This window comes from Siphateles boraxobius, unplaced genomic scaffold (genome assembly GCF_051911475.1).
Source record: "Siphateles boraxobius isolate OS27281-9 unplaced genomic scaffold, OSU_SipBor_1 66, whole genome shotgun sequence".
In the NCBI taxonomy this organism is placed as follows: domain Eukaryota; kingdom Metazoa; phylum Chordata; class Actinopteri; order Cypriniformes; family Leuciscidae; genus Siphateles; species Siphateles boraxobius.
This window is the reverse complement of record NW_027509193.1, coordinates 13,963,529-13,985,382: the sequence shown is the minus strand read 5'-3', so window position 1 is coordinate 13,985,382 and position 21,854 is coordinate 13,963,529. Positions and strand designations below refer to the sequence as shown.

The 21,854-nt window shown below is 42.3% G+C and overlaps 1 protein-coding gene across 1 annotated transcript in view; it reads right to left on the bottom strand.

Annotated features, from left to right (window-relative positions):
- LOC143721696 (inactive phospholipase C-like protein 2) overlaps positions 1-20,249 on the bottom strand; it is a 91,263-nt gene extending 71,014 nt beyond the window's left edge. The window contains exon 1 of the mRNA XM_077212378.1: positions 19,617-20,249. Within this exon, the coding sequence (XP_077068493.1) occupies positions 19,617-19,910 (294 nt within the window). The 5' untranslated portion in view covers positions 19,911-20,249. The remainder of the gene's footprint in view (positions 1-19,616) is intronic.
- Between the last annotated feature and the right edge of the window lie 1,605 nt (positions 20,250-21,854).

The window sequence follows — 21,854 nt, the reverse complement described above, 5'->3', positions numbered from 1 at the left end:
GTTTACATAGGATACCACAGATGTGTTGTCCGAGCGGACAAGAACATGCTGGTCCTGTATGAACGGGAGGAAGCACTTCAGCGCGTTCTCGACCGCTATCATTTCCAGACAGTTTATGTGAAAACCCTTCTCCTGGTCTGACCACTGGCCAAAGCCCGGTCTGTCCTCGAACAGCGCGCCCCAACCCGAGTTGGACGCGTCTGTCGAGATGACCTTCCGATAAGAGATGGTTCCCATCATTACTCCCTGCTGGTACCAGTCGGCCACTAACCAGGGCTGCAGAGCTGTTATGCAGGTCTGAGTCACTCTGATTTTCTGGCCGCCAGACACCCAGGCTCGGCGAGGCGCGCGAGCGTTCAACCAGCGTTGGAGCGGGCGCATGCGCAGTAGGCCCAGCTGGAGCACCGCTGCAGCTGATGCCATACAGCCCAACATCCTTTGAAATGTTTTCAAAGGGAGAAAGCAGATGACCAGATGACTGAGAAGCACTGTTCTGTGAGATAGTAGTTCTGTCTCTGACTGTGCCAATATCAGCCAATCGTCCAGATTATGCGCAGCCCCTGACTTCTCAGGGGGGCGAGCGCCGCGTCCATGCACTTTGTAAATGTACGGGGTGCCAGGGACAGGCCGAACGGCAGGACGGTGTATTGATATGCCTGACCGTCGAAGGCGAATCTCAAAAATTGCCTGTGACGGGGTACTATCTGAATCTGAAAATAGGCATCCTTCAGATCTAGAGAAATAAACCAGTCCCTCGGGCGAACGTGCGCGAGGATTTTCCTGGTCGTAAGCATTTTGAACGGTCTTTTTGCAAGCACTTTGTTCAAATATCTCAGATCTAGGATAGGTCTGAAGGCTCCGTCCTTCTTGTGTACGAGAAAATATCGGCTGTAAAAGCCTGACTCGCTCAGAGAAGGCGGTACCTTTTCTATAGCCCCTTTACACAGCAGCTTTGCTATTTCTGCGTGAAGTAGGTGTGCTACTTCCGCATTCACTATCGTCGCGGCCCGGGCTTGAAAGCGCGGGGGACGGCGAATGAATTGAAGTGTATAGCCCTGCTTTATTGTGCTCAACACCCATTCTGAAATCCCTGGGATAGTTTCCCACGCAGCTATGTGAGCCGCTAAGGGGTGAATGGCCTCTGGGTTCAGACCGCCGCCATTTGCGGGCTTGTGAAACTGAACCGGAGCCGAGAGCGTGGCGCGCGCGCTCTCGGTTCTGGGTAATGGCCGCTCGCTGACAGCCGAAACCGGCTGACTTATGTGAGATGTCCCGATCATAAGGGATGGGGAACATACTTTTACCACACTTTGACGCGCAAGCAGCGCTCTGGGCGGAAGAGCTCTCTGTAAGCGTGAGGGCGCGCACGCGGGCACGAGACTTACAACTGTATCTGACGCCTCGATCATAATAGATGGGGAGCACTTTATTAACGCCCTGTGTTTTGTGATAACACTTAAACGCGCAGGCGGGGCCCGGGGGGGGGTTTGTGTTAGCAAGCGTGAGCGCTCTCTGGCGGGCACGAGACTTACGTTCATAACCTGCTTCTTTGATCGTGTAACAGAGCGGGCAGATAGTGGGCACAGACCTGTGGACACATTTCTTACATTCAACACTCGAGCGGCTTTTCTGCGCTTTATGAGATGTGTGCTTATGTGTAGGGGTGTACACTGGGGCGTGGGCACATTCACTACACTTAAAACACTGACGGCGTGAGCCGGACCAGACATTATACTCTTTTTGAGATTTCTCTGGGTCGCCGTGAAAGCGGCGTTTGTGTGCAGGCGAGAGGGTGAATAAACCGGCTCGTTGGCTGCTAGTTGAACCACTGCAGTAGCCTGTTCGAAGGGGACTGACAGGGAAATGAACTTTGACGGCGGTCCGGCCGCAGCGGGACACGCGCGTCTTTTCTCTCTCGCTGTTAGGAGGGCTTAGCGTGCTCGGACTTCAGCGTGATTCTTTGCCGAGGCCCTCTGGGGGGCGGTGGTCTATGACGGCTGTCTGAGCGCGATCTAGGGCGGCCGCCCTGATGTCGCTGCGAAGGCTGAGGCTGAGGCTGTGCTGGACGCTGGGTGCTGGTTCGCACAGGAGGCTGGCTTTGTCTCTCGCGAGAGCGGCCTGTGGCGGAACTCGAGCGTCGCGGCAGGAAGAGGTTCATGGCCTGTGTGGTCTTTTGTACCACAGAGAAGCGGTCAACAATCCCGTTCACCGCTGGGCCGAAGAGACCAGTGGGGGAAAGCGGCGCGTTCAGAAAGGTGGCTCGCTCAGTTTCCCTCATATCCGCAAGCGTTAACCAGAGGTGCCTCTCCGTCACGGTCAACGCGGCCATGGCTCGTCCGATGGCTTGGGCTGCGGCTTTGGTGGCGCGGAGAGAGAGATCCGTCGCGCTTCTCAAATCCGTAACCGCAGCTGGGTCCCGGCCCTTCTCATCCCATTCACGGAGGAGGTCGGCTTGCAGGATCTGAAGCACAGCCATCGAGTGTAGAGCAGACGCGGCCTGGCCGGAGGCGGCATAAGCGCGGCCGACCAAGGCGGAAGTGGCTCTGCAGGCTTTAGACGGGAGGGCTGACCGTAACCGCAATCTCGCGGAGGGCGGGCAAAGGTGCGCTGCGACCGCCTCTTCCACAGGGGGAATCGCTGTGTACCCTTTCTCGGCGGCACGGTCCACTCGGGAGAGCGACGCGGAGGCCTGTGACTGAAGTCTAGCAGAAAACAGTGTGTTCCATGACTTCGTCAGCTCCGCATGAAGTTCCGGCAGGAATGGAGCGGGCCTAGTTTCTGAAACTGCGCGGCGGCGACTTTGAAGGAAGCAGCCTTCGAGCCTGTTCGGCGCGGGTTCCTTCGGCAGCGACCACTCGAGCACGAGACGGTCAACAGCTTGCGTCAGCAGGCGCATAAGTTCCGCGTCAGCTCCAGCGCGGGTACGGGTGGATTCCTGGATTGACGAGGAGGCGGAGTGAAGCGTCCATTCCTACCTGTCTGATGCCAGGATAGAGCAGCAATCTCTTGTGACGTGTCCCTCGGACTCATCCTCCGAAGCGACGGCAGTGAGGCTCGCAAGCGGCAGCTGCGCGTCGGTGAGGAGAGGTGGGTAAGGCGAGAGCGAGGCTCGAGGGAGGTTCTCCGGCGAGCGCGTCGCTGTGGCCACAGGTTCCGGCTGTCTCAGGGAACGGCGCTTCTTTCTGCACGGTCCCACAGGGGGCGGAGTGACTGCTGTGGTGTTGAAAGCTTCGAGTCGAGCCCGCAGGGTCCACAGCGGAAGCTCCTCACAGAGCTCGCAGCCCCCGGACGCGAGGGCGAGCTCTGCGTGTTCCAGGCCCAGGAAGAGAGCGCAGATCAGGTGGCGGTCTCCGGCGCTGAGCGGGGCTTTACACGAGCCACAGGAAGTGCGAGGCATCTTTAAAAAGACGCTCGCTTCTCTTTTAGAATAATAAGCAAAAAAGGATACGTCGCCGGATAGCGTAGCTCGCACGGATGGCTGAAGGTGGCGAAGACGGCGGCTTCCTCAGCGCTGTCCTATGCTGGCTGTTCGCTGTTCGACGGCGGCGGTGGCTTCTCTCAAATCCAGCGATGCGAAGAGCTCGCTGAAGAGTCGAAAAATCAGAGAATTCAGCCTACAGCCCCTATTTTATACGCTAAGCCACGCCTATCTGGCGGGCTGTGACGCTATAAAGGCGCGGGCGCCCTTCATTGGGCGTGACGTCACGCCGGGCTCACTGGTAGGCTGCAGCAGTTGCCCGCAGGGCAGCCAATGAGCACGCGAGATGGCCTGCTCTAGGTCTGCTAGCTGCTGCACTGCGTTGACAAGGTATACAAAATTAAGGATAATTTTTTGGCTTCAGTATCTCGAGAAGATGAATCTTTCCCCGTAGCGTAAGCTAAACTTACGCAATACGAGAGAACCTCTCGTAAGAGAACTCCTAATGTTGTTCACAGACATCATCGTAATCTAGCATTAATAGCAAATATCCTAAAACAACTGAATTATTTTAACTACCGGTAGTATAAACAGCACCAAAAGCCGGAAGCATAGCTCAACACAAGAAATGCTCCAGAAAGCTCCGGCTGATCTGCCAACAGGATCTCGCCCCTCAGGTAGTTTTCTGTGGAGGGTCTCTCAGAAAATTGTTAGGAACTGTCTTGAGTTCAGTACAGACACAGTTTAACTCCAGATTCCAATACACAGAATAATTTCACTGCACTGCTGAAGAGAAACACACACACACACACACACACACACACACACACACACACACACACACACACACACACACACACACACACACACACACACACACACACACACACACACACACCCAAACACAACTCACTGCACAGGATCTCAGCAAGCAAAAACCTTGAGCAACAGATTGAATCAACATGACAGCCCAAAACAAGGATGCTATTTCCATGATTTTGCACACAACCAAATCCTACACACAATGTGTCCACACACACAGCATGTGCACGCCTCCTCCACTTTCATGGCACTAGATGCCATCGTATCGAAGCCATCTGTGTACCAGCAGTACTGGCACCTTGAGTAGAGAGAAAGCGAGGACAGAGCTGGCTCTGCTTTGGCAACAAAGAACCAAGCTTAACAACAGCCGATTGTACCAGAGACAGATTTAGAACTCTTGCACTTTAAAACAAGCTACCGAAGGCAAAGCTGACATGTTTATCAGCTGTAAAAGCCATTATTTATCTAGATTTCTATTTAGTGATCTAGCAAATTAGCAGTCATCAAGTCTTTGGCATTGGTATCAATCCATCCATCCATCCATCCATATTTATATACTGTAAATACAGCATTTATTTGAAATAGATTTTTTTTGTAACAATGTAGAAGTCTTCATATCACTTTTGAAAGTATGCATATATGCTCACAAAGGTTGCATTTATTTGATAAAAATGCGGTAAAAAGAGTATATTGTGAAATATTATTACAATTTAAAATAATAGTTTTCTATTTTAATTCATTTAAATATGTCATTTATTTCTGTGATGTCAAAGCTGTATTTTCAGCATCATTTATCCAGTCTTCAGTGTCACATGATCCTTCAGAAATCATTCTAATATGATGATTTGCTGCTCAAGAAAAAATTCGTATTATTTTTATCAGTGTTGAAAACAGTTGCACTGCTTAACATTTTTGTGGAAACAATGATACCATTCAAACATTTGTGGAAAGAGAGAAATTAATACTTTTTTTCATCATGGATGCATTAAATTGATCAAAAGTGACAGTGAAGAGACATTTATAATGTTACAAAAGATTTCTATTTAATAAATGCTTTAATACATGCTGTTCATTAAACTTTCCATTCATCAAAGAATGAAAAAGAAAAAGAAACTTTTTCAACATTGATAAAAATAATCAGAAATATTTCTTGATCATCAAATCATCATATTAGAATGATTTCTGAAGGATCATGTGAGTAATGATGCTGAAAATTCAACTTTGCATGCAGCCTTGTTTTGAGGTGTTTTGAATTTTGATCTTCCTTCAGGTATTTTTTTATTTCCTTAGTTGTTTACTGCTCTGGGGGATGTCTTTTTTTGTTTTGTTCAAAAAACGAGTCTAATGTGATCATCACACAGGAGGACAGGGCAAATTTATTACTAATAAAACTTAAAGAAATAAAACATTAAAAAATATTTATGTCTTCTTTATATATCAGGCACAGACACACACAGAGCCTTATTAATAACATGGGAACAGTGCTCTTTCTACCACAGTGCCAGGTACAACATATAGTAACACACACATAAACAGGGAATTTGCGTTGAGGTTGTCAGGTTGGTGGATGGCGATTGATCATCCTGACCCAACCTTAATCACGATGACTCACATTAAAAATAATTTTCAGATCTGCTCTGAGATCAGTCTACTCACTACAGCCTCATTCACTAGCCTGAATTTGAGCCAGATGCCTGGCTGAGAGGGATGGCGTACTATCAAGATTGTGTCTTCGGGACTTTTAAAGAGTGTTTGAGTGTTCAAACTGTTCTTTGCTCTACCTTGTGGGAACAAGTGTCTTTAGGGTGCGGAGCCAAGAGACTACACAGCACAGATAAACTTACCCAGCAGCTACTGATCTGAGGAGATGTTTTAATGAGGAATTCACCCACATGTGCTCTATGTGTGTATGCATGTTCGTAAATAACTACAAATCCATGCACGACTTTTTACAAAATTGTATGCAAAAGTCAATAATGGCAGCTTTCATTTTTGGGTGAATTATCTCTTTAAGCCATTAAAAAATGTCCATTGTCAATAGCGTAGACATGCATGATTCATTGCTCACACAGAAGTTATGGTAACACTTTACAATAAGGTCTCATTTGTGAACATTGATTAATGCATTAGCTAATATGAACTTACAATGAGCAATATATTTCTTAAACATTTATTAATCTTAGTTCAAAGTGCATTAAAAAATGTTACCAAATACAACCAGATTTTAAAGATGTATCAGTAATTTGACCATTGTCAAAGATTAATAAATGCTGCAGAAGTATTGTTCATTGTTAGTTACGACAGCTCCAGGTCTTTTTTGAAAACTACAGATTATACTTCCGCATTTTTGTACTCCCGCCCGAAGACAGTCGGATCGACTAGGGCTGTCGCGGTGAAGGAATTTCCCTTGCGGTAATTTGAGTTGCTCAATAGCGCGATATGCGGTTTTACCGCCATTTATTTATTTATATTTATTTGTTGCTATATAAATACTTGTTATGATGCGGTCAGCATACACAAAAACAATGTAACCAATGTAACCGAAACTAAACAGCGTCTCTGCGCATTGAAAGACTGTCACTCAGCGCGCAGTTGTTACGCCAACGGACTGTCTTTGAGTGAGTCTTTAAACCCTTCATTCAACGAAAACGTTCAAAAAAGCTGATTCCTTAAATGATGTTTGTTTAACTTTGAGCTCCACTTTTCAAGGTTCAGCTGGCCAGCAATGCTTCACTTTTGGGCAAAGCTGAAGCAATGCTTCACTTAATAGAGACAATGGCATTGATTCAATGCGTGACTCGCTGCTTTCCCCCCACGGCTTCCTCGCGCTGTGTAATGCTGACCAGCGCTGACGCCATTCATGGTAAATACCCTTAAACGTTAAAAGGATAATAGCCTACGACAAATATTTCGCGTTCCTTGGAAACGGCAACCTTTTCACGAATATACATGACTTGACTTCAAAGACAGACGCAGGTAATCGCACGGTATATGGCAAAAGGGAAAACAACAGCCTTTTTTCCCCCTAGTTAGGTAGCACAGATTTCACCTTTCTACTGTATAGGCAGCCATGTTTTATTGAAAGCCCATTTAACTAGCGGTGAAGTACCCCATTTAACTAATATAGTGTTAACAAATGAAACCTTATTGTAAAGTGTTACCAAAGTCACTTTCAAACCAAGCAGCTTTCTGTTGGTCAGCGCAGCATTTTCACACTCATGTGAAACTTCTAATTGTGCGGATTCTTGGAATGACTGGGTTTGAAACTTTATGGTAAAAGTGACCACACCTAAAAATAATTTATATGGAGTAATTGGTTCAAACATGAAATATTGAGGAGCAAAATGCAAATGATTCATTTTAAATCGCACATTACGAATCTTTCCTGACTGACTGGTTAAAAAGAAACAGTTCATAAGAGTATTTGTTTTAGAATTAGATGTAATGCACTGAGCTGTGTTCATGTGATAAGGAAACACTGCCACGCACTCTAAAAAAATAAAATAATGCCACCTTACAGGATCGTCAAGAGCAACAAGATTTAAAATATTTGTTGCAAATGTTTTTGTTTTGTTGCATTTAGAACCATTTTGTTCACAGTCTGGATTGTTTCTGCATTAACAAGAACATGAGTAAATGACATAGTTTCCACTTTTGGGTGAACTATCCTTTTAATCAGGGCTCCAGACTTTAAAAATGACTAGGGCATAAAAAAAAATTGTTTGGTTCCGGTTTCCGACCGACCCTGTCAATTTATGTGCGACCCAAATGTATTTTATGAGCTTGGGGAAGAAATAATACAAATTAAATAAATACACGAATAAAAAACTTTGAGGCGAACTATAATTTATGTTTTTATACAGCACCGTATTTGTATAGCCTGTTGTCCTCCAGCAATGCGAACAAACGAGGCAGCCACGGGCGTTCACACATCGTTGTTGTCATGTAGATGCACTGCTGCGCTCGTGACAGGGCGCATGAACTGAACGAGCAGAGATAGAGAGAGAGCCCCGGTCGCGCGCGCGCACTCTCTCTGCGGAGCCAGGCGAAAGTATAGGCTTCACCGTCTCAAAACTAAGCACTGTCTTGCTCTCTCTCCCTCACACATATTAATCAAAATAAATCGACACGATGGCAAGGTCGGAAGACTAAAGTTTCATGTGGAGCATTCGGAGATTTCTTTTTTCCTGAATTACCGCTGGTGGGAATTGTGCTAAAATACGTTGCCTTATCTTCTCTGAAAAGCATTCAGCTGACATATAAACCACACCTTAAATAAACGAAAAAACTATCCAGTGATGAAATGTTTTCTGTGATGACACAAATCTTGTGGGATGTCCTAACCGCCGGGATAATCACACAATGCGCACACGTCCGATAAAGACACGTCCAATTCGCGAACTGACTCATTTGAACCGATTCGTTTTAATGAATGGTTAAAACAACTGATCTTTCCAACACTGAACTCATGAGACGTCTGAATCGGTGTATAACTAATCGGTAACCCTTTACAATAAAGCAACCCCGTTTGCCCCCGCGCACACATTTAAAATCAGCGTGTGTGTGGGTGTGTAACATGCTGGGACACACAAGGTGGTAGAGTACATGTACAGGTAGGCTATGTTATGAAAAAATAGAGTAGCCTATCCATCGCTACTGTAAATTAAAATTAAAAAAAATAATAATAATTTCCTTCCTATCCCTTGCTGCCACGGGAGAAAAAAAAAAAAGTCCCTACCGACCCATGACCTCAACTGACAACCAACCGGAACCCAATTTTTTTTTTTAATGCCCCTGGCTCCAAAAATGAAATATTTAGGTGCTAAAATCCTTTAGCTGTCAAATGCAAAAAAGTACTCCCAGTTCAGTGAGGGAGTCAGTTGTGAAACCAGTGAGGGCTCTGAGCGATTCAACCACTGAGTGAGTCATATTTACATGAATGACTCACAAACCAGTGTAAGGCTGTTCTGCGAATCTTTCTGACCGACTCATTAAGAAGAACCAGTTCATAAGAGTAATTTTTTTTTTAGAATTGGAAGTAATGTGTGCAAATATTTATTTTTGTTGCATTTGCAACTATTGTATTAACAGTCTGGATCCCTGCTTTAACATTTCTAAAGCAATATGACTTTCATTTTGGGGTGACTATTGCTTTAATGTTTTTGTTAAACAGTGATGTGACTTTCAAGAATCATCTACAATGCAAATGATGACAAAAAATAAAACATCCATGTGACAACCACAAACACATACAGTGTTGAAACATGATCTGCTATGTGCTAATAACTCTCATTTCCTGTTTTTTTTCTTTTTGAAAGTCAGCCAACCTCCTCCGTGCCTCATGCACTCCTCATCCAGGCAAGACTTCATCATGTGGAAATGACAGGAAAAAAATGAGAGAAGATGCAAATGCATGAGTAGTCAAGAGTCAACAGTCCAATCAGCTGGAATGTTAGATGGGGTTTTAATGAAAGAGGATAAATCTGTTCCCTTTCTAGGGACTCTCTCTCTCTCTCTCTCTCTCTCTGTCATCATGCTCTCTCACTATTTACTGACACCTGACTTTCTGCTCACAAAACTTGATGGATGGATATAATTACATATGCATGTATGAAATTGATGAATGATTCATTGAATTTTATGCTGAGAATCTCCGATTAAAAAAATCATTTAACAATGGCAGAAAGACAATGGTCTTTCTTTTAAGAGACAGACAGACAGACATAAAGTTAAATACTGTACGGGATCAATACCTTTTCAAACATTTATCCACCCAACGATATAATCTAGTCATATTTTTTTACATGAAACAGAACAACAAAAACTAGAATACACCCTAATATAAAACTGAGTCGAGAACATACACAGGGAGTCAGATGTGAACTTAGTAACAGCTCTGAATAATTCACTCACTGAGTGAGTCTGATTCGAATGGCTAAAGTGGCGATCACACTACACATTTTGTTGTACTGACTTAAATTAAAACGTATGTGACTGCATGTGAGGAGACCGGATGTGAGGAGACCGGAAATGCAAGATCATACAAAGAAGTTTTGGATTTTGCTGCATTCCAAAGTCTGATGAACTCTGACCTGCAAATTCGTATCACAAGGAGACATGTGGCCAATAGAAGATCAATATATCACGATGTGACCTCTTAAATTAATTAAGAGAATGCAAACATTTTGCAGTAATCTACAGTAGATTGTATATTTTTACATTTTGGATTTATTATAATATGATGTTTTATTATCAAAGTTTGGGAGGAACACGTTCAAATTATCTATCCAATCATCACTTCATTCCAGCTGTCAACAATCAGTAATCAACATGTCTACCGAATCAGCAAAATGATTGGAGGCCTATATATATATATATATATATATATATATATATATATATATATATATATATATATACACACATACATACACATATATACAGTGATGTGAATAAGTGAGGACACCCATGCTAAAGTTGCTTAAAAAGAGGAATCAAAAATCATCTTTTGGAAATTGATCTTAATGCCTTAATTAGAGAAATGAGGAAAAATCCAACCTTTAAGGAAACCTATTTTCTTTGTGTATGAATAATGTATTGTAAATAAATAAATGTTATTGCTTAAAATACAGGGTGTAAAAGTCAGGACACCCCTATGTTAAATTCCCTTAGAGGCAGGCAGATTTTTATTTTTAAAGGCCAGTTATTTCATGGATCCAGGATAATATGCATCCTGATAAAGTTCCCTTGGCCTTTGGAATTAAAATATCCCCACATCATCACAAACCCTTCACCATACCTAGAGATTGTTATGGGGTACTTTCCATAAGATCATCTTTCAATGCTAATCAAACCAGCTATTAGGCTAACTGAAATAACACCATGCCAATCTCTAGGTATGGCGAAGGGTTTGTGATGATTTGGGGCTATTTTAATTCCAAAGGCCAAGGGAACTTTATCAGGATGCATATTATCCTGGATCCATGAAATAACTGGCCTTTAAAAATAAAAATCTGTAAAATAAAAAAATATTTTTTAAAAAAACAAAAAAAAAAATCTAAAAATTAATGCCTTAATTAAAAAAAATTTTAATTAAGGCATTAAGATCAATTTCCAAAAGATGATTTTTATTCCTCTTTTTAGGCAACTTTAGCATGGGTGTCCTAACTTATTCACATCACTGTATATACACACACAGTCGACTCACCTATGTTCTTCTACAGTTTTCAGCATCCCTCCACCACCCTGTCTCCTCACACTCGCCTGGTTACTTTTCTAACCAGAAATACGGGGGAAGTACTCTAGGTTCGGACCAAATTCCGAGCTTGATGCCCTCCACTCGGACAGCACTCCATATACGCATACTACTTTACTCTGATCTGATTTGAAGTTTTACTACTTTACTCTGATCTGATTTGAAGTTTTACTACTTTACTCTGATCTGATTTGAAGTTTTACTACTTTACTCTGATCTGATTTGAAGTGTTACATGTTGAATTTATGTTTCTAAAAAACAAAGCGCCGCAGAGTGTGACGTTATATCACGATAGTTGCAGCGTCCAAAGACATTTTGTGTGCTTCAAGTCAAGTGTGACTACGACATTAGTCGAGTTCAAGGCTGTACTGTAAATCTTTTTGACTGATTCATTAAAAAGAACTGATTCATAATTTTTTGACTTGATCTTCGAATCAAACATCATAGCAATGATCACCAGCTTTTTTTAAATCAGGTAATTAACAGATTTACTTAAATAAATCCAATGCTATATATATATATATATATATATACGGGACACGTTTTAAGAGGAATACATTCAATATGCACATTATATACAATGGAAGCCCATTTAAGCATCAGAGTAAAAAATAACAAATGTAAATATTATATTTTAAAATACGAAACAAAGTCACAATGACAAAAAAATAATTATTTTGAGAAATAAAAATAAAACAGTCATAGTGTCGGTTGGTTAATCCACGATCTTCTCCTTGTCTTGTGTGTGTGTGTATGTGCGTGCTGATTGTTTTGTGTGGGCGTTACCGCTGATTACCTGATTCCCTCATCAGCGCAAGCTGCATTCAATCTGTCAGCCTATTTAATGCCTTGTCTTTCGTCTTGTGTTTGTCAGATTGTTGTTTGGTGCCTTCTCTCATGTTGTTTCCTGTTCCAGTGTTCCTTGTGTGTTCTTTCATCTGTCCTGAGTTGGTGTGCCGCTGGACTTTGTTCCTGACCTGTCGCTGAGTTCTCCTCGTCGTACTTCACTCTTCACTCTAGGATTCACCGCACCTTTATCTTCACGTGGCACCCAGGATTAGCCCATCGAGGTCCCTGCGTCATGCTCTCCTGCTGCCCTTGGCTTCTGGACTATCTTATGCTTGTGCTAATAAAGAGATCATTTTTACTTGCAACTTGCATCCACGTGTATTTACGTAACACATAGAGCCTAAAGTTTGCCAAACCAATCAGTTTCAGGTGAAAAACTAATGCACTGCTCTACACTAACTGACTGAAATGCAATTGCCTACCATAGCGATGAAATCCAAGTCTCTGTGTTAAAGCCGGTCATAATCAGCCCAGTCCACTGGTTGAGGAGATGACAGATGTGTGGTCAGCCCGATAGACTTACAATGGATGTAAACAGCTCCTGCCTTTTCAATGAAGTTTCGCACAGTGGATCAGAGTCGATAAAAAAGTGCCACAAACTGGGCCTGCAGCCAGCTGCCTTACCTGCTGCCAGGAGTGGCAGGCAAGAAGAGAACAGGCTTGGAAAGAGGGGAAAATGGGTTTCTTGAATTACCTTCAGTCGTGTATGCATGAAATAAGTGCACCATGATTGGTATGAGTTTACACCACCAGATATCTCATCCAACAAACAATGGCAACAAAGGCAAGACCAGAAAGAAAGCATCCAGGATGGGGTGTACATTTTTGTGTTAAATGCAGCTAAATGACCTACTCAAGAATTTCATGACCACCTTAACTGAATTCAAGACTATAGTGTGGACTGTACCATTTTGCACACTAACCATACAGTAGTACACAAGATTAGAAAAAGTGTCTTAAATCACAGTATATAACAACATATTTTAGTGTTTTCTTTTATTATTTATTTCAAAATTATAAATATCACCCTTTTCAAAGGCAATAACATGAAAATAATTATCAGCTTATTGTATAGGTCAGAATTGCAGTGTATACTAAGTATGCAAACGAATTTAGCTTTATGCTAGCATATACGTTGCAAATGCAAATAGTATGGAAATGCAATAAATGAGTCCATGGCTTTCAGAGAAATACAGAATTAGTGCAAACCCTGATGAAATAAAAACAAATAGCTTAAACCAGCATACAGTGGTTGCACTGGTCTGGTTTGATGGTTTTAGCAGCGTTTGGCAGCTTGGATAGGCTACAAAACCAGCTAGACCAGCAAAACCACCTTAAGCTGGCTTTTAAGCGTCGTTTTGTCAGCAGGGACGTGGCTTTGTTTTGGCATAATGCTAGTGCTAGTTCGCCAGAACAACATCTAACTAACACACACCAGATGCAAAAGCATTATGGGTGAGAAAAACACTGTCATTGGAACACTGTTTCACTCCAGCTAGAGGCCTCACTGGCCTCTGGGATACTACATTGATAACAGAGCCAATTCCTGCGAGGGGGGTGAGAGGGAAACACACTCTGTGGGGGGAGGTGAGAGGAGAAAGAGAGAACGAAAGAAGGGTCCCATTCTGGTACACATGAGGTCATTTCTGGGAAGAGGAGAGAGAGTATGCCCAGATTTCACAACATGAACAACAAACTCACAGATGCACTGTCCGTCTGTCTGTCTGTCTTTCTCTCTCACTCACTCTCTCTCTCTCTCTCTCTCAAAAAAAGGTGTGCTGATTATGCATAAAAGAAAACCGTGAGAAATGAATATAAAACGCTTTAGGTAGTGGTATGCATATTCATAATGTGTCTACTGACTTTCTAATGATGTTTTTAAATATACATTTTATATATTTTATTATAATATGTTTCAAAAGTTCCGGGATATGATTTTTTATTTTAATTTTAAAGTCTCTTATGCTCACCAGGGCTGCATTCATTTGATCAAAAATGCTGCAAAAACAGTTATGCTGCTTAATATTTTTCTCAGGATTTGTTGATGAATAGAAAGTTTAAAAAAACAATATTTATTATAAATAGAAATATTTTTTAAAATTATGAATGTCTATAATTTTGATCAATTAAATGTGTCCTTGCTGAAATAGGAAATGTATTTCTTTAAAAAAAAAATATATATATATAATTAAAATGAGAAAAATGAGAAAAATCAGTTTAAATTGAATTAGATGAATTATATTGTATCAGGTCAACTATCCAAAATTATTTCATGTCACACACACACACACACACACACACACACACACACACACACACACACACACACACACACACACACACACACACACACACACACACACACACACACACACACACACAAAATCTGCATTTTTTACATTTACCAAAAAAAACATCACTTCGTATGACTTAATATATAAGCGGTTTTCTTCATTGGGGACCACAAAATGTCCCCACAAGGACAAGGATTTCTGATATTGCCATCTTTGTAGGTTTAGCAGGCCACACACACACACACTGAATGTGCTCTGCAGCTGATCCAAGATCCAGGAGTTATGTAATGCTGACAAGTGAACACGTCCTTCTGGCAACTTTCGGGAGCCTGGTGACAAATTGTAAACGTGGATCGACTGGATCGTTACCACCGAGACATATCACACATATATCCTTAACATGCGGTCTTTAAATCCTGCACACTGATTGTGATAAGACTAATATAGAGAGCCCTCAAACATCAAATATGTTTGATGATTGATCATGGAAATCCATGACTAGACAAAGCTTCACACACTCGCAGAAAGCCTGAGTGTATCTGATGTCTCCACTAAAGCGTATGTGTGAACTCCAGAGACCAGTGACCTAGATTACCAGCATACTCTTATCCGGCATCTATGTGTGTTTTCCAAATGTCACTTTCATATGAACTCTTTACTTACAATGAACATGAACAGAGACAGCCTAACAACACTGAAGTCAAACCCCATTAAGTGCAGGGCAGATGGAGTGGTACTCTGCACAAATTAGCTTAGCGGAAGCCTGCGTGAGGCAGCATTATCATCACACATGGTGTGGCCCTGCAGACCACCTCAGCACAACCGCATTAGATTCAGCAGAGGCGATTTATCCAACACGCAAATTCCTCCAGCCATTCTAATCTCAGAACCTCCAGACAGCCGACCTGAGCGCTTCTCCCCAGATGACGCCAAAAGGAGAGCAATCTATGGCCCAAATCCATTATACCACACTCAAGAAAATCAATGATGCAGCATGGATCATTTGAGTGGACTGTTTATACCAGCAGTGCGTTTATTTTTATTTTTTATTAACTAAAACTATTAAAACACATTTTAGTTGTTTAGTTAGAAATAAAGCTGAAATTGAAAGCTAATTCAGAATATTAATAAAAAACTATATAAATAATTCTAAACCAACACTGAAGCACACAGAACAATAACAAAATAAATAAAATCATAGATAAATAAAGATATAGGATGAATCTGATAAGAAATGAGTTTGAAACTACTTTGGCAAGTGTGGGGAATTTTTTGAGATCTCTTCTTAAACTCTATAATAGACAGGTGGAATTACAAGGGATATTTTTTCTTAAGACAAAGTTCTGGAAGCATGAAAGCCTCCATTTATTCTCATTTCTGTCTAGACAACACACTTGACACATTAGTGGTGGTGGTTGAGGAGATTCCCCCTTCCATGTAAAGCGCTTTGAGTACCCAGAAAAGCGCTATATAAATGTAACAAATTATTATTATTATTATTATGCACATTTGTGATTTTCCCTCCAAGGAAGTCAATGTACAGGACATTAGCATATGTGAACAATATAAATGTGGCAATCAGGACAAGTCCGAGAGCTGTGGGAACGGAGCGAGGCCAGTGGCGTGATTGTTAATGATTTCTGGGAGGATAAAAGGAGAAGCGACCACAATGAAGGACGGGAGAGGACCAGGCCTGGACTTTACATTGTGTTTTGTTTATGTTTCTGCGACAGTCGTCCGCGAGGAGTTTGACGTTTTACTTTGGTTTTGTGTTTGTGCTAAACGTTCACCGGTTCCCGCCTCCACCTTCCCTTATCAACTAACCTTACAATAAACTACAGCCTAAAGCCATTATGTCATAATTAATGTCTGCTCGACACCAACTCAATCATATAAACACTAGGCGTGTGATTTGTAATAACATCATCAGAAAATGTCACGTTTGTTAGTATGCCGTGGCATGACTTCACCTGTTGTTTCCTAGTACTATGCAGTGGCAGCACATTGCTACCGAGTCTAGATATTTTTCCATTTGTCAATGACATTAGCTCGGGTTAACAGCATCTGATTTGATTAAATGCTCCTGTGTTCACTCAACCAAGCGCACAACAACCCACACACAACCCTCTCCCTTTCACTTTTTCCCTTTCTCGCAAACTATTGATAAAAATCACCAACCGCTATTCTCTGGGCGGCAATATGAATTCATAAGAAAGATGGTGAATTGATTACCAGCAGAAATGTCACTAATGCAGGTTTGTTTTTTTAAGCTGTAATTTATGACGCATTTGTGACTGACACCTCAGAGATGTATAGCCGTCAATCATTATTCTTCAAGGATGATGCATCTATCGCCCTCCTAAACATCTTCTACAGTCTTAGGGCCGGTTTACACAGAACACGTTTCTGCTGTTAAAAATGCGAGACGCAGGTCAGTGTAACAAAAAATACCACTAGGTCTTGAGATGGATATTTAGTTATAAGTTTAACTTCTTTTAACTTGAGAGCATTTTTATAATGTGGTGTCATGCGTGAGATTCTGCAAAAGACGTGAGCGCAAGTTAAAGACGTCCGTCTAGCGCATTTACATTGAAAAACAATGGAAAAGTAGCGCAGTGGAATGGAAAAACGTGTTCTGTGTGAACAGCCCCCTCAGACAGGATAAATGCACACAGGTTATAGTAACCTAATCCCATTTTACTAGTAAGATCAATGCAAAAGCCTTGGGCCTAAAAAAATAAGAAGGCAAGACTCAGAGCAGAGATGAGGAGAAGGAAAGCTAAAAAGCAAGACAGATTCTCCTTTCTGGATTGCTGGATTGCTTTGGCCCTGGGCGGTTTGACTGGAGAATCTGTTGTAGCAAGTTTAACTAACAGAGTTTTAGCTAAGGACAAGTTGTTCTGCTAGACTGTCACTTTTAACATCTCATACTATACGAAAGCATATTGCATGACACCTGGAAACACTTTCTGCAACCTGCTGTAAGCATAGATGGAAAATTATCTTAAAAGTTCCCCTATTATGCTATAGCCTACTTTAAAGCTTCTCCTACAACAGGTTTACATGCATTCAAGGTCCATAAACACTCAAATTGTCTCATAATATACATTGCAGCACTAGCATCACATCTATTCTCACAGGGCCAGAAACGGTTCGGTAAGGAATTCAGTCTATCTAAAGTCCTCCTTTCCTGAGAGCCTGCTCTGATTAGTCAGATGCCCCAGTCTGTTGTGATTGGTCTATTCCTTACAGCGTGTGTTGGAAACGAAACGGCCATTTCCATATCTGAATTTGACATGTCGACAACACAATCCAAAATCTTCTAAGCCATTGAAGTCCATAGGATGGCATTATGCAATTACAAACCTACTTATGTTCGTGCAGGAAATAAGACTATAGACTTTGCAGACCTTTTACATTCACAAACAGCTATATAACACACATTGCATGAAAAGAAATATCCAAAAAAGCACAATGGGGCCCTTTCAACCAGGGAACAAATAGGTCTTCTAAAAAGAGAATGGCATGAAACAGTAATTCGCAAAAGAGCAGTCAAACCAAGCCCTATGGCAATAGGACAGCTAGTTGATTTCTAGCAACTGGGTAGCGGAGATTTAAGTATAGGAAAGTTGATTCTCCATATGAGACTTACATTCTGTGTTTTAGTGGGTGTCTTAATTAAAGACTGTTTACTTCCAGTCAGCTAAATCTTCTACACAACCACCACAAACTCACACCAAGTATCCTTCGAGAGCTCAGATGTCGGCATTTCGCTTGTTTCCCTGTCACACTGGTCCTCTCGTGGGTGCCAAGACACCCACAGAGTCACATAGGAATTCAATAAATTGAGGGAATGGGAGAGTACCATGTTGTTTTTTGTCAGTTGCTAAGCAAAGTGAATCAACCAATGACAATTTTGACGTTCGGTTCGGCTCTTGGTTCATCTCAAACAGCAGCATTGACACACTGAGTAAAACAGCCTCTGCTTTAAAACATAAAGGGAGAAGAAAATTGTTGTTTCTTGAACTGTCCTCAAACTGTCTCAGTCTTTACCTTTTTTCTCCTTGTCATTATAGGTCAAAGTGCAGTGATTCCTAACAGCATTGTGCTTTGACAACTAAGCCACTCCATCATCTATTGTTGACTAATGCCAACTAATCAGTTGTACTGAATTCATTGATCCAACCGAAAGCCTTTGGTTTGCATTGAAATCCATCAAAATTCACCCAATTGTGCGGTTCAGGCCCTCTGTAAACTATAACGAATAATGTTTTCTATTAAAAACCACTTGACAGCTCTCCTTCCAGTCGTTGTGTTGCTTAAGGTTCAGCTTAAGTTTAGAACTGCACTGTCACAGTCGGTGGTATACAGCTGTCATGTAAATAATGTTTCTGAGTACCTTAACAGACATCAGTAATATAATTATATAATCAAAAATTATATTGTTTAGTTTAACAACAGAAAATAAAATTACAAATTTAATTCTAAAAATTTTTTTACATACTTGGTCAAGTAGGCTAAAAGCTTAGACATAACTCAAAATAGGCCTACGGAAATATAAATAAATATAAATTGCAAAAACAATAGGCCTACTAATTAAATACTTAAAATGATTAAAATATTCATAATGGGTAGTAGCCAATATTTTTAATGGTGCAGCCTACTGATTAGGCCTATTCAAAATTATCATCAAAATACTCAAAAAATCTACATATCTAATAATTGTCAATCTCTTAGTGGGCATAAGATGTCCATAAGATATTTCAAAATCTTCTACAAAGGTATCTCACTTAATTTTGAGCCAACGTGTCAGGAGGACAGTCCTAAACAGGGGAGGGCAAACGAAACAGCCTATAGAACAGTTAAGAAGGTAATGCTACATAATGTGTTCCTTGCAGTGGACGGTTCCGTGGGCATTTGTACCGCTGCAGAGCTTTGAAAGTCCTTAGTCAATAACAAAGTGATAACACTCACTCACCTTCATAATACCGCAAGGTGGATTCCCGGTGCCGATGCACCTCTCTGCAGAACTGTCGCGGTTCCGGGTACCGATCCGAGGGCTGCTGTGCTCCCTGCAGCCCCGTCCGTTAGAGTAGACACCTTCGGCCCCGTACAACGGGTGCGCAGCCGCCGAGACGTCCAGGTATGTCTGGTAGGTATCGCTGATGCTCAGTCCCGATGCCGCTGCCGCGTCCCGGGTCGGAGTGGTCGCCTCGGAGACGAGCTCGTATAAGGGTCCCGCCACGGATTCGGAAGCCTGCAGCTCAGCCATCGCGCGCTCTGCCGTTAGCTACGCCAAAAAACTCACCATTGGAGTGAGTGAGCCTGTGATTTTAAGAGCCCACGGCGAGACAAACAGCCATGGAGTCCTGTGCGTCCGCGCGAAACCGTAAAATCCATGAACAGAGAAGGCACAGCACGTCTTCTGCCAACCGAGGTGGTGAATAGATTGTGCGGGCGGATAGATTCAAACTCCCCTCTCCTCCCCTCCCTCTCACCCTCTCTCCCTCACCCCCTCCCTCTCTCTCACCCCCTCCCTCTCTCTCACCCCCTCGTCGCCACTGGGAGAAAATAAAGCGCACAGATGGCGTTCGCGCCGTGTTCTGCCGCCGGTAGGCGTCCGTAACTACCGAGATAATACAGGGTTATGAGGGCCAATTAGCCTCGTTCTGTCGTTTGATTGCCAGACGCTCTAAGCAGTGATGGAAGGATTCCCGTTGTCAGTATTCGCGTTCATTCACTTCGGTATAGGCTACTGTCCCTCCAGCGTCTCTCATGCAAATCAAGGATGACTGAAGATGGTTGTGACTGGATTAAAAACACATTTGAAGAGTCAGGTCCTGCCATTTGATTTGCCAACTGTCCCAGCCATCTCACTTAAACGGAGCCATTCAAATCCATAAACACGAGCTGATTTATATAAACATGCTTCTCAACGACTTACAGCCTGCCTGAAAATGATAAACAAATGCCTCCGCCTGTGGTACACTTAAGTACAACATGAAATTATCCAGTAATTGCCCCTTTTAAAAATGCAGCAATGGATGTTTTGATGTATAAATAAATGCATAATTGCATGTGGAAATAAGGGAACAAACAAAGTATAATATATATTTTTTATTATATTACAAAGATGTCACAACCTTGTAAAGTCAAACACAGTTTTTTAAGTTTTGGGCAAGACTAGCGGAAAATTGTATGGTTCTCTCCAAGCCTGATTACTTTTTTCATTAAAGGCGCTCTAAGCGATGTCGGGTGAGTCACTTCTTGTTGACGTTCGAAGACCCTCCCTCCTCCTCATCTCGTCTCCTCCTCCTCCCTTCCGTGCCCCATACAATAATAACAAGATAACTTTAGCTTCGCGTTTTCTAGTGAGCATAAACAACGGCTCCGTCGTAAACAAATATAGTCAAAGTCGTCAATAGCCTATAAATGAACATTGAGATTCATAACAAACAGTGGGTGAACACAATCATTCACACAAACTGTCGCCCTACTGTGAGTTTGCTTGATCATTACAAAAGAGATTGATCGCTAGCTGCTAGAAACCTATATGTTGTAGGCTATTCACCAAAGTTAGTGCTGACGGCATAGTTCTGGCTAATTATATCCTTATGTTGGTAAGGCGAACATGAACGTCCTAAAAATTGATTTGCCCACCTGTCCAGCAAAAACAGAGCTACCTTGTTGTCGGATTGGAAGCCTTTCTGCCGGCAGAGGTCTAGCCACCTTTATAAGGCTTCTCCAATGTAAATTCGGAACTATCCTTTTCCCTCTTTGCTGTTTGTTCATCGGAACGCCGTCTCTTTGGTCGTGTGTCGGCCATGTCAAACTTAAAGGGAATATAATTCAAACTACCCTCTTCATGCTTCTCTCTCCTCCACAGCCCCATCATGTGTATGCGCATTAACCCCCCAAACTCCACCCCCAAATCCTTCTTGTCGGTTATTGGCTGGAACACTGTTTGTTATGTTTCGTGGCGCGGGTTGCTACAGTTTGTTTTTGTTGCCTTTGTGGGGCCTGGGGTGTCTGCAGAAACCGCGTTTTTTTTACAGTGTCTTCAGGGGACAGCAGCTAGCGGATAGTGAGGAAATGTTTGCTGTATGTGACAAAACATTTTTGGCCTAAAAAACATTGACATCGCTTAGAGCACCTTTAAGGATATAATAACTGTGTGTTTATATGTGTGTGTGTGTGTGTGTGTGTGTATATACAC